Source organism: Cnephaeus nilssonii (genome assembly GCF_951640355.1).
Source record: "Cnephaeus nilssonii genome assembly, chromosome: 7".
NCBI classification, from domain to species: domain Eukaryota; kingdom Metazoa; phylum Chordata; class Mammalia; order Chiroptera; family Vespertilionidae; genus Cnephaeus; species Cnephaeus nilssonii.
This window is the reverse complement of record NC_137078.1, coordinates 56,092,994-56,106,095: the sequence shown is the minus strand read 5'-3', so window position 1 is coordinate 56,106,095 and position 13,102 is coordinate 56,092,994. Positions and strand designations below refer to the sequence as shown.

The 13,102-nt window shown below is 44.2% G+C and overlaps 1 protein-coding gene across 2 annotated transcripts in view; it reads right to left on the bottom strand.

Moving 5' to 3' along the window:
• SLC35D1 (solute carrier family 35 member D1) overlaps positions 1-4,851 on the bottom strand; it is a 45,852-nt gene extending 41,001 nt beyond the window's left edge. For both annotated transcript variants that reach the window (XM_079777612.1, XM_079777613.1), the window contains exons 1-5: positions 4,259-4,851; positions 3,412-3,445; positions 3,228-3,314; positions 2,175-2,242; positions 839-910 (exon numbers count right to left, since the gene is read on the bottom strand). In XM_079777612.1, coding sequence (XP_079633738.1) covers positions 839-910; positions 2,175-2,242; positions 3,228-3,314; positions 3,412-3,445; positions 4,259-4,461 — 464 coding nt within the window. In that variant the 5' untranslated portion in view covers positions 4,462-4,851. The remainder of the gene's footprint in view (positions 1-838; positions 911-2,174; positions 2,243-3,227; positions 3,315-3,411; positions 3,446-4,258) is intronic.
• Between the last annotated feature and the right edge of the window lie 8,251 nt (positions 4,852-13,102).

The window sequence follows — 13,102 nt, the reverse complement described above, 5'->3', positions numbered from 1 at the left end:
GTTATTATTGAGCTTGTATTTCAGCAAATTGGAATCTCTTTAACTAGAAAAAGGTCACACATATTTGTAGCCGAGACAGGAACACTATTTAAAACCTATTCTATCCTGGCCAGGTGACTGTTGGTTGGAACATAGTCTCGTACTCCAAAAGATTGTTGGTTCGATTCCCGGTCAGGCCACATATCTAGGTTGCAGGTTTGACCCCCGGTTGGGGTGCATACAGGAGACAAGTGATCAATGTTTCTCTCTCTCCCCCTTCCTCTCTCTCTAAAAATCAATAAAAATATATCCTCAAGTGGGGATTTAAATAAAGCACAAAACTATACTGATGTTTCTGACTCCTCTTCACCTAGTGACAGCAGTAAGTAAAGGAATTCATGAAAGTATATCTCATGTTTAGACAGGTGTCTAACTCCTATTCATAATCTTCCCAACTACTGTTCCCATAAACCAGTGGTCGGCAAACTCATTAGTCAACAGAGCCAAATATCAACAGTACAATGATTGAAATTTCTTTTGAGAGCCAAATCTTTTAAATTTAAACTTCTTCTAACGCCACTTCTTCAAAATAGACTCGCCCAGGCCGTGGTATTTTGTGGAAGAGCCACACTCAAGGGGCCAAAGAGCCGCGTTTGGCTCACGAGCCGCAGTTTGCCGACCACGGCCATAAACTATCAATTCCCAGAGCAAAGGGATTAAGTTGTTTAAACTTTCCAAGAGATAAAGTAGGAGCAAGAAAAATAATTTTAATATTTTTATTAAACAATTACTATGCTGGGTACCTTTTCAAAGTGACTAAAGTTTGTTAAAGACTAGATGTATTAGAAATTTAGCTCACTTTAGTAACACTCCTTCAGCAAACATTGTAAACAGGATGGAGAACCTTCTCAGAACTGTAAACATTGGCAAGCTGAAAAAAAAATGATAATTAGGTAAAATAAAGTTTAATAATTTATTTTTTTATTTTTTTCTCCTTTCTTTACTGACCTCCCTTCCCACTCCAACCCTCCAAATAACATCTACCATAAATTTACTCCACTAGACATTCCTTAATTGTCCTTTTGTGGAAGTAATTTTGTCTTCCTCTAAATTCCCAGAGTATTTTGCTTGCATTGATCAAACATACAGCCTCTTGTAATACAGTTATTTATGAATATATCTCGTCTCACTGCAAAGTGCCTTATATTTAGCTGGCAATCAAAGACAAGGTGTGACTGAATGGATGGATGGCAAGGATGAAAAAGAGCAAACTCTATTAAGCAGCCTTTCCAGCAGGCTTGCATTTCTTTCCAAGTGGGTACTGAGATGGAAAAGGATGCCCGCCTATGACAAATGTGACTCCATGAAACACTCTCCAGAGATATCATCATGGTCCTTCTGTCAAGTTTCTTGGGTCTAAAGAAGAAATGAAAAACACTTGGTCTCTGACCTTCAGAGATCTCCCCATTCTGGTTTACACCCATCCAGTAAGTACGCCAGGGTTTAGCTCATGTGGAAGTCGTGAAGCCATGGATTTCTGTTAAATGGTTTCCTTGTGTGTATAATTTTAACATCACATACACTCAATACATACTATACTCCTTAAGTATGGAAGCCAAGAATGGGGAAGTTAAAGGATAATAAGACAGTATTGTCAAAGAGTAGAGAGCTATCACTTCTTTCTAAAAGTGAATATGCTGCCTCTTCAGGTATACAGCCATGAGGAAAATATTAATCATGCTTAAATCAGGGATCCATCTGGTGTTATTTTAACATGTTAAAAGAAACACTACAAAAGTTCTCCTATCCACCCTCTCATTTTGCTTGTAGAATTTGTCAAAAATATCCATAAATTGCATTAACTAATTGAAATCCCAAAAGCAAAGCATATATCCTTCACTACTATACATCTGGAAAAATAATGAAAATCTCCTATCACAGTATTTTATGACACTTTAAGACTTCTATCATCAAACTGAGGGATAAAAACCCCAAACAAATAAAAATCCTCTTTCTCTTTAAACTTAAAGATCTTAAACTAAAACCTTTAGTGTAATCTTCGTTATTTAGTAGCACAAGCTTTCTGGTCCATTCATTTATTTCAGCATCAATAATAATGTGTTAAATATTTGGCATTCAAATACAATTTCAAGAATACATTATATAACCTCACTAGTAAAATAAAGTATCCATACTTCAGTTTCTTTGTGCTGAACAGTCCCGTGATTTGGTTCCCAAAATATAGTAGAGGTAGTGGAAACGTCTAGAAAATTTAAAAAGGATAACAAAACTCAATAATAAAGATAGCTAACACAGGGCCTTTCAAACAGAAACAGTTTTGTTTATATGATTAAATTCTTTCCCTTTAAAAACACAAAATTAGTTCTCATACACAATTTTGGCCCCCACATAGTGCTCAAACAACATTATTCCTGGATAAACAGCACTACTATGGCAGAAAGAGAGAGAGAGGCATGTTGGGGGGGGGGGGCAAATATGAATATGATCAAACATGTGGGATAAATATATCGTTTACTTTAAAATATGATAATGTATTAGCCCACAGCTCTAAGGTCAGCAGAAAAAAGGAAATGCACTTCATCTTCATGTGGAGCCAAGTAGATGCAGACAGAAGAATAAGAAAATAAACCTGAAGAATGAATAAAGAATACACTGGCTAGATTAGATGTAGAAAATGCAAAACAGTTGTATTCCCAAAAAAGTGTTCATTACTAGTAAGTAAAACAGAACACATGATTTCTAGGGCCTTTTTTCCTTAATTTTAAAGAGATTATGGAACGTTTTAAAAAAATACCCTAGCCAGTTTGGCTCAGTGGATAGAGCCTTGGCCTTTGGACTAAAGGGTCCCGGGTTCGATTCTGGTCAGGGGCATGTGGGAGGCAACCAATCGATGTGTCTCTCTCACACTGGTGTTTCTGTCTCTCCCTCTCCCTTCCACTCTAAAAATCAATGGAAAAAATATCCTCGGATGAGGATAAAAAATTATAATAAATAAATAAAAAGTACATATTACAACATTTATTCTTTACTTTTATTATACCCACTCTGGATTGGGTGACAATTTTTAAATATGCAAGGCAACTGATTAATATACATATTAATATATGTAATATATACAATATGTAATATATAAATATAATATGTAATATATAATATATAATATATAATATATATAGTGACTTCTTTCCAGAAAATAAAGAATTACTTTATTTATTTGTTTTTTTTACCTTTCGAGGTACATTACGGTCAAAGTCAGGAAACTTGACTACTCTGAGCGCCTTTCCCACCCAGAGAACAGCCACCGTGGCCACCATCTGTAAACAGAGAACACAGATTCACTGTTCTGCACATAAAGACACACAGAGAAGTTCCAACGACAGAAACCACGTAACGCTGAAGATTCCAACTAACCTGGCCAAGTCCAACACATAGTGAGGAGGGGAATCTACAAAATGGTAGAGAGAGAAAAACAAAACAGGGTCAGAAAAACCCAAAGGTAGCTCTGTGAATGCAGTTTGCACGCAGCCAACCTTAAAATGCATTTTGATACCAAAACACACCCGTGTCCGCCTCTAATCCAAGTGAAAATCGGTGAGAAAGATCCCTGCGTGTTGGTCAGGCAACACCGCTGATTTTGTACCTTCAGGCGGCCACTTGCCTCATCTTGTTCGATTCTACAATTCCAGTCCGCTGCTTGCAACGGATTTTTTGGAAGGAAATGAAGACATGGGTCTCTGCAAGGGTTTCACACCTTGAAAGTAGAAATGCTGCTGCCTCAGGGTCCAGTGACAGCACCGGGCTCGTTACCAATGGGCTTGAGGATGCGCGCGTCCCCAGAGGCTGTCAGCGAACTCGGGGAACCCCGATGCCCCAGCCCCCAGCCCCCAACTCCCAGCCCCCAGCCCAGCTGCGCTGGAGGGAGGGCATCCCTCGCTCTGCTCCCAGCACGGCGTGCACAGGGACCAACAGGTCACGAAACAACTTCGCTCCGGCGCTCGGAGGGGCAGGGTTTGCAGGGCGCAGCTCGCGGGCGCTCCCCGAACGCGCGGCCGGCCGTCCGGAGCTGGGAGCCGGGGCGGGACCCCAGCCCAGGCCGGCGCGCGCAGCCGGCTCCGCCGCCCGGGCCGCGTGTCCGCCGCCCGCCCGCCCTCCCCAGCGCCCGGCCAACTTTGTTCAGCCTGAACTTCGGAGCCCAAGTCCAGGCGGCCGGCGCCCGCCGCCGCCGCGGCTCCCGGGCCTGGGCGCCGCCCGGCCGTACCTGTAGTTGGTGAGCACGCTCTTGTTGACCACCACGATGAGGAAGGAGCTCACGCCGTAAAAGCCGGCGGCCAGCAGCTTCAGGAACACGGTCAGCGTTTCGGCCGACGCCATCCCCAGCTCCTCCGCATGTCTGTGTGTGGCGGCTGGCGCGGGGGCTTCTCCTTTAACCCGGGCCTGCTGACGTCTATGAACTTCCGCCATGGCTGCGGCGGCGGCCGGGAGGGAGTGCGGGCGGGCCCGGCGGCGGGCGAGCGGCGCGGGGGCGAGCGGCGGCGGCTCCCGGGGGACGCGCGGGGCCGGAGCTGCGGGCTGGACTGCGCGCTCTCCGCCGGGGCTCCCCGCACGGCCGCCGTCCCCGCCCAGGGGCAGGGAAGCCGGGGTGCACACCCTCCGGACTTTGCCCGGGCGGGGTGCACCGCGGGGTCAGAGGGGAGGGACCGTGCGGCCCAGGCCAGGGCGAGGGATGGAGCGGCCCGGAGAAGGGGCAGCGGCGACCCCGAGTGCGGGGAGGGCGGGAGGGGAAGCGCAGGGGGAACCCCTCGGGGACCCCGGAACGCCGGCGGCCAAGCACAGCGCGGAGCAGCGCCGCCACCTCGCGCCTGCGCGCCAGCCGCGCTCGCTCTCCCCGCGGCCGGGCACCTGGGAAGAGGAGGCTGGCGGCTGCAGGGCGGGAGGCTTGTTCTCCGGGGACAGACCCAGCAGAAATGCAGACCCTCCTGCACCCCTAACAGGTGGATGGGCCGTAGTTCACAGGATGTGTGTTTCTAGACTCACATTGAAGGCTCTTGGTCTCTCTTGCAGAGAAGATCAAAGACACTCAAAAGTATATGTGAATCAAAAGTAAACACTGGGGGGATAAGGACACATATAATACCTCAGTCAGTCAGTCTGTCAATCAATCAAGTAAACACTCAACTTTTCATTCTACATAGTCTCAGGCTTTTTACATGTTCCCAACCCAGAAAACATCAAGCCATCAAGCATACACTCGTGGCAGATCATGGGAGAATTTTTAAAGAAAAATATTGACATGTCCAAAAATATAGCAAGATAATCAAGCACCTTGTGGGCTGAGTTCCAATTCCAGGTTTCCTAGAAATGCCCCCTCACTGGCTGTGTGCTCTTGGGCCAGTTAGTTGAGCTCTCTGAGCCTGCATCTCTCCATCTCTATGAAGGTAACGCTAGCACAGAGCTAGTTTCCAGTAAACAATAGCCATCCTACCTAATAAAAAGGTAATATGCAAATTGACTGTACCATCGACACAACCACAAGCCACGCCCAACAGCCAATCAGAGCAAGTATGCAAATTAACCCAACCAAGATGGCTACAGCCACAGAGAGCAAGGTTTCCCAGGTAACAGAGCAAGCCAAGCTTTCCGGGAGCTGTTGCAGGTCTAAGCCTCCACTCAAGCTACAAAGTTTCAATTATAGAAGGTAAACAAATTCAAATAGAAATGGTGGCAGAACAGAGCTTGAGAGAGCAGGCCAGGGTTGCCGCCAGCAACAGGGGAAGCAAAGCTTTCTGCACACCCTGTCTGGGCCCAGCCTCCGCTTAAGGCTACAAAGTTTCAATTATAGAAGGTGAATTAACTGCCACAGAAATGGCTGCCGGCCGAGGAGGGAGCAGCAGGCTTGGCTCCGCTCCAGGCTACAAAGTTTCAATTGTAGAAGGAAAATAAATTCCAGATACCAGGGCCTCCTCTTGGGTTGCCAGGGGGCGTGGCCAGCCTGCAAACCACCACAGGCCCCTCGCTCAGGCTGCCCCATGCCCCAAGGGAAGCCCCACCTGATCCGGGACACCCTTCAGGGCAAACCAGCTGGCCCCCACCCATGCACCAGGCCTCTATTGTATCTAATAAAAGAGTAATATGCAGATTGACCATCATTCCAACACACAATATGTCTGCCCCCATGTGGTCAAAGATCCTGCCCCCATGTGGACACAAGATGGCCACCACAAGATGGCCAGCAGGAGAGGGCAGTTGGGAGGCACCCTGCCTGCAAGGGAGGGCAGTTGGAGGTGATCAACCCTGCAGGAGAGGGCAGTTAGGGGTGACCAGGCCGGCAGAGGAGGGAAGTTGGGGGCAAACAGACTGGCAGGGGAGCAGTTAAGCATCAACCAGGCTGGCAGCGGAGTGGTTAGGGGGTGATCAGGCTGGCAGGCAGAAGCGGTTAGGGGCAATCAGGAAGGCAGGCAGGCGAGCAGTTGGGAGCCAGCAGTCCTGGATTGTGAGAGGGATGTCCGATTGGAGAGGGTACAGGCTGGGCTGAGGGACAACCCCCCTCTGTGCACGAATTTCATGCACTGGGCTTCTAGTTATTATATAACGGAAACAAATCATTATTATCAGCTAAAGCAAATAAATGACATGCCTGCCCTAGCCAGTTTGGCTCAATGGATAGAGCATTGGCCTGCGGGCTGAAGAGTCCGGGGTTTGATTCCCGTCAAGAGCACATGCCCAGGTTGTGGGGTCGATCTCTGATGAGGGGCGGAGGCTGCAGGAGAAGCCCACCAATGATTCTCTCATCATTGATGTTTCCATCACTCTTTCCTTCTCCCTCTCTGAAATCAATAAAAGATGTTTTTGTTTGTTTTTAAGTGGCGTACCTAATTTTAATGTCAGGAAAGAAAAAGAATGATTTCACTAAATATTTTTGTCTATATCTTTATCTCTTTTTCCCATATTTTTCAATTGTAAAAATATACATAACATAAATTTACCATTTAACCTGTTTTTTAATTGTAAAATATGCATCATGTAAAATGTTTTATTTTAAGACTTTTTGAGTGTACAGTTTCAGTAGCATTAAGTGCACTGACGTTATTGTGCAACTCTCACCATTACCCATCTCCAGCCCATCTCCCGAACATTTTCATCATCTCAAATTGAAATTATGTAACCGCTAAACAGTAACTGCCCCCAGCCTCTAGGAATCACTATTCTACTCTCAGTCTCTATGAAGTTGACTATTCTAGGTACCTCATGTAAATGGAATCATAACAATATTTGTCCTTTGGTATCTAACATTTCCTTGAGCATGTTTTCGAGTTCATCCACATGTAGCATGTGTCAGAATGTCCTTCCATCGTATGCATCTTTTGATCTATATCTTTGACTCATTCTGGGAACACCTGATTCTTCTAATGTTCCTTAGGAACATCTGGTACATGGGATGAAGTTCGTAACATGGCTCACAGAGCTTAGGTAATGTGGCTCCTGCCCACATCTCCGGAGGCAGGCACTGCTCATATTTCTCCTGCTAAGCTGCAGCTAAGTCAAACTACACCCATCCCCTAAAGAACAAGGTGGGTTCCAGTGTCTTTACTTCTGTGTTTACGCCCATTATTCCCTCCATCCGGGATGCCTTTTCTCTCTCCCCCTCCCCTGTCTCCTGAAGAACTCTTACTTTTCATTCAGTATTTAGGCAAAACATTACTTCCTCTCTGGGTGCCTTCCTTCACACTGCTCTCCACAGAACTGACATCTCTCCTTTGTGCCCCTTCCACCCCATCTTTGTGTGTCCCCTTTATAGAGGCTCTGGAATTACATGGTTATATGTCAGTTTGTTCCACTAGACAGTGAGCTTCCTGAGAACTGGAAAAGGCAGGGACACCTAGGACAGTTTAGATATTTGGATTAAGTGAACCAATGAACGATAGAACTTTTTAACAGTGAGGAAAATGGCCAAATTTCTTTAACTGCTAGTAACAGAAGGAAAATAACTAGAGAGTTACATTTTGAGAAACATCCCTTGTGAAAAAAATATTATAAAATACGAGAGGCCCGGTGCACAAGATTTGTGCACTGGTGGTGGTGGTGGGGGGAAGTTCCTCAGCCTGGCCTGCAGCCCCTCGCAGTCCGGAAGCCCTCAGGGGATGTTCAACAGATGGCTACTGCTGCTGTGCTCACCAGCCATGAGCCCAGCTTCTGGCTGAGCTGCGCTCCCCCTGTGAGAGCACACTGACCACCAGGGGGCAGCTCCTGTGTTGAGCATCTGCCCCCTGGTGGTCAGTGCGCATCATAGTGACTAGTCATTCTGCCATTCGGTCTATTTGCATATTAGCCTTTTATTATATAGGATTAATGTCCCTCATAACAAAAGCAAACAAGCAAAAAAGACATATCACATAAGTATCTTCTCCACTTCCTCTCCCACCCCAACCCCTCTCAGAGGAAGCAATTGCTAGCAGTTAAAAGGCTATACTTAGAGCCATTTTCTGTGCATATATGAACACATATAAATACACATCCCTACACAAAAATACTTACATGTATTTTCATTTCTTAACATCCATGGAAAGAACTAGGTAAGAACACTGATTCTCAAACCAGACACTGCCTCTGACACTAATTTTGCAACCTTGGGCAAGTCACTTGATATTACTGTGCTTCAGTTTCCTCATCTGTAAAATGGGATAACAATAGTATGCACCTCAAGGTGGTGATGAGAATTAAATTGGTTAATAATGGTAAAGTACTTAAAACATAGTATACACTTTATAAGTGTTTATAATAATTACTATTATTTTAATTATTATCATTCAACCTTTCTCTTTTCACTTAATATTCCTTGAAGGCCTTTCTGTTGCAATATAGAAACTCTACATTATTCTTTTTTTTTAAATGGCTGCAGAGAATTCCATCAGTTAGATGCATCATAATTCATGTAGCCCTCTCAATGAACATTTAGGTTATTGCCAGTTTTTCAGTACATAAACAATACAGCCTAGATTATCCTTGTCCACTCAACTTTGTCTGTTCTACTTTGTGCAGGTATAAGTTTCTAGAAGTGGAATTGCTTAATTAAAGGCCATATTTTGTCTTATTAATAGATTTAGCAAATTGATTTCTAAAGAGACTGTACCACTTTTATATTCCCACTAACACTATGAAAATAAAACCTTCTTTTATAAAGTCATATGTCCACAACGGAGATCACTAAAAGAGGCCAGTTCAAGTGCTGCCCTGTGGAGTATGAAATGGTAACTGTGATAAGTTAATTGCAGTTACACAAAATGAAATAAAAATAAATCTCCTAGAAGTACTGATCCAAGCAATTACTGTTGTTTTTCTCAGCATGATTATATTATTGGTTAACAAATATTTAAGATCTACCATAGACAGGCCACGAACTGTGTTGGATTTTCTCAACACCAGTAATGATTTGTGGACCTTCAGTAAAATGCTGTTATGTCTGAGGGAGTCAAGCATTCTTAATAGGTACCCATAAAGACAAGGTAGGTGCTCATACCCTAATAAAGTGTTTATTGTAGGTATTTTGATTTCAGGGTACTTTTAGGTATTTTAGGTACTTGGACCTGTTTCTTAACCTCAGTAATATTAATCACAAAGTTATATCCTATATAATAAAAGGCTAATATGCAAATCGACCGACCTGCGGAACAACCAGTTGCTATGATGCACACTGATCACCAGGGGCAGACACTCAACACAGGAGCTGCTCCCTGGTGGTCAGTGCACTCCCACAGGGGGAGCGCCGCTCAGCCAGAAGCCGGGCTCATGGCTGGTGAGCGCAGCAGCGGTGGCGGGAGCCTCTCCCGCCTCCATGGCAGCACTAAGGATGTCCGACTGACGGCTTAGGCCCGTGGGGAGTGGGCCTACGCTGTCAGTCGGACATCCTCTGAGTGCTCCCGACTGCAAGATGGAGCAGGCCAGGCTGAGGGACCCCTCCCCCATGCAAGAATTTCATGCACCGGGCCTCTAGTTATTTGATAAAATTGAATAAAGGTTGAACCATATCTTTAAAAGTTGTATAAAATGGTAAAGGCTGGATTTAAATGTTCTCATTGATACACAATCTATTTGGAAATGTCAATATATATTATACAACTTGCTAGGCGGAATTACTAGCAGAAAAATCATCTTTGTAATAAAATCATGTCTTTTTATCAAACCTTGCTTTAGCCATCATGTTTCTCCACGAGGGAAATTGATTCCGTTCACTATTTGCTAACATGAATCGTATTATTTCTTTTCCCTCTACTTCTCACTTTCCCTTGGCTCACTTGCTCTTCTTATACTGGAATTAATGTAGGCCTCTTTTGTGTTCACCTTAATTCACCAGTTTCTGTTTCACTGCCAGGTCCTAGATCATACCCAGTGCCCTGCTGTGTTTCACCACTGATTACATTTTAGCCAGGGAACAAAGATTATCTGTGTTTTCCACTTGAACAATGCTTTTAAAATTCTGAAAAGCAAAAAAACATGAAAGGAGCATGGAGTTTCTCTGCAGTGCCTCATTCTTCTCTGTGCTGGGCTGGAAGGAATGAACTTATTGACCACGGATGGTGAATCTGGCATTGTGCTACAACTGAAATTCATCTCCTTTCATCCTTACCTATATAAAGAAGTAGGTGTATTGAAACAACTAATAAACAGGAAAACAAGCGCCAAGAGGGAGTATTAGGCATAACCTGAGTCCCCAGAGCTCTAAGTGACTTTATAGATTTAGCCCAAGTCTGTGCTCCTCTACTGACAACCCTGCCTCATTTGGGGAAGGTGGACATACTTTCTTTTAAAAGATGTTCTTGCAATGTCATTACCTCCTTCAATTACCAACTTTAGTATTTATCAACCCTATGAAGAATAACCAGGATATAGAAGCAGCAATCTATGGAAGTTAGTCAATCATGACTCTTTCACAAATACTACCGTACCAGACATCAAAGTAGGCATTTTGAAAATAGACATTTTACACTCAATATGTTTACAATTGAACTGCATCGTAAGTCAAGTGCTTTGAATCTTCTATCTCGGTGAACTGACCTTACCATCCACCTATTCACCATGGCTCTTCCCTCTCTGTAACCATCAATCACTTTCCTTCCCACACTGAACTAGTTTTATCCCCTCCACTACACTGAAGCTGCTCAGGCCTAAGTCACCAATGACCTCCATGGGAATAAACCCAGAAGACACTCTCAGTCCCTCCCTTGCTTGACCACGCTACAACATTGGCACTGCTGATCCTCTCCCTTCCTTCAGCTGCACTCTCTTCCCCTGTCTCCCCAGAGGCTACACTCTCTCGAACCTCTCCTGGTTCTCTGGATGCCCCTTCTCATTCTGCTTTGCTGACAACTCCTCTTCTATATTAGCTCCATGAGCAAGAGTGGATCCAAGTTTTTATGAAACTTTAGTGAACTCTCTTTAAAAAATGCAAAATTCAGAATGTAAAATGAGGCACAAAAATTGATATGTACTTAATGTAAGAAAAGAAATCAGAACAAAAATTTTAAATGTGACAAATAGAAAATTATTATATTTTTATTACGTGTCAACCATAGTTCTATAATTGTTCTATATTTTGGGCTGCATATTTTTACTGTTTCTGTACCAGTATGTGATAATAATTTACATATATGCCTGTACGTTTGGGATTTTTTTTTTTTAGGTATCCCAGGCATGAAACGGCTTTGGCCACCAACATAGGCATCAAGTTAGCGTGAACTAAGGACTGTACTTCTGCTATGCCCCTGATGATACAAGAGCACCACCAATCAGGTGTCTCCTTGCCTATTGCCAGGTTTATAATATACTAGAGGCCTGGTGCATGAATTTGTGCACCAGTGGGGTCCCTCTGCCTGGCCTATGGGATTGGGCCAAAACCGGCTCTCTGACATCCCCCAAGGAGTCCCGGATTGCAAGAGGGCACAGGCCAGGCCGAGGGACTCCACCGGTGCACAATCGGGGCTGGGGAGGAATGCAGGAGGTTGGCCAGCCAGGGAGGGAGTGCGGGAGTGCTCCAAGGCATGTCCAGCCTGTCTTGCTCAGTCCCAATCGGCCAAACCCCAGCAGCAAGCTAACCTACTGGTCAACTGGATGCCCCCTGGTGGTCAGTGCACATCATAGCAACTGGTTGACTAGTCGATTGTCTGCCCTCTGGTGGTCAGTTCATGTCATAGCAAGCGATTGAGCAGCCTTAGCATATCATTAGCATATTACACTTTGGTTGAACAGATGACCAGTCACTTAGCATATTAGGCTTTTATTATATAGGTTTTTTGATAGAGATAATAGAAAAATAGCTCAGTATTTCTTTTAGCATGGTTTAACCAGTTTGATTTTATTATTAATAAGTGGGATTTGTGAAACATGCATCCTCACACCCAAACAAACTCACTGTAGTACTGCTACAAATGTGCCCTACAAACACATAAATTCCAGTAAGTTCTATTTTGCATGATTATATCAAAACAGAAAAATGCATAGTGCATTTATAACAGTATACTTTACATAATTATTTGCAAATGAGAGACAATTTTTTTTAAATATATTTTATTGATTTTTTTACAGAGAGGAAGGGAGAGGGATAGAGAGTTAGAAACATTGATGGGAGAGAAACATCAATCAGTTGCCTCCTGCACACCCCCCACTGGGGATGTGCCCGCAACCAAGGTACATGCCCTTGACCGGAATCGAACCCGGGACCTTTGAGTCCTAAGGCCGATGCTCTATCCACTGAGCCAAACCGGTTAGGGCGAGAGACAATTTTTTATTGAATTTATTGGGGTGACATTGGTTGAGAGACTAAGTATTGGTGAGACCCAGTTCTCTGCTAATAATTGTATTTGTCTGATGACTGCAGAAAGGTTTCAGATATAGCTTCAGACTCTATGTTTCAGATCTCCTCTCCATCTAGCCACAAACTTTTGGAACTGACCACTGCAGGACACGCCTGTAACTTTGTGTCACATGATAAAGTAGCACAGTGGACAGTTGGAGTATTCTTGGATGCCAGTCATACATTACAGCAACTAAATAACTTTATGTAGAAGTGACTGCATACCATCTCTATACATCCTGCTAAACCCAGGCTAGA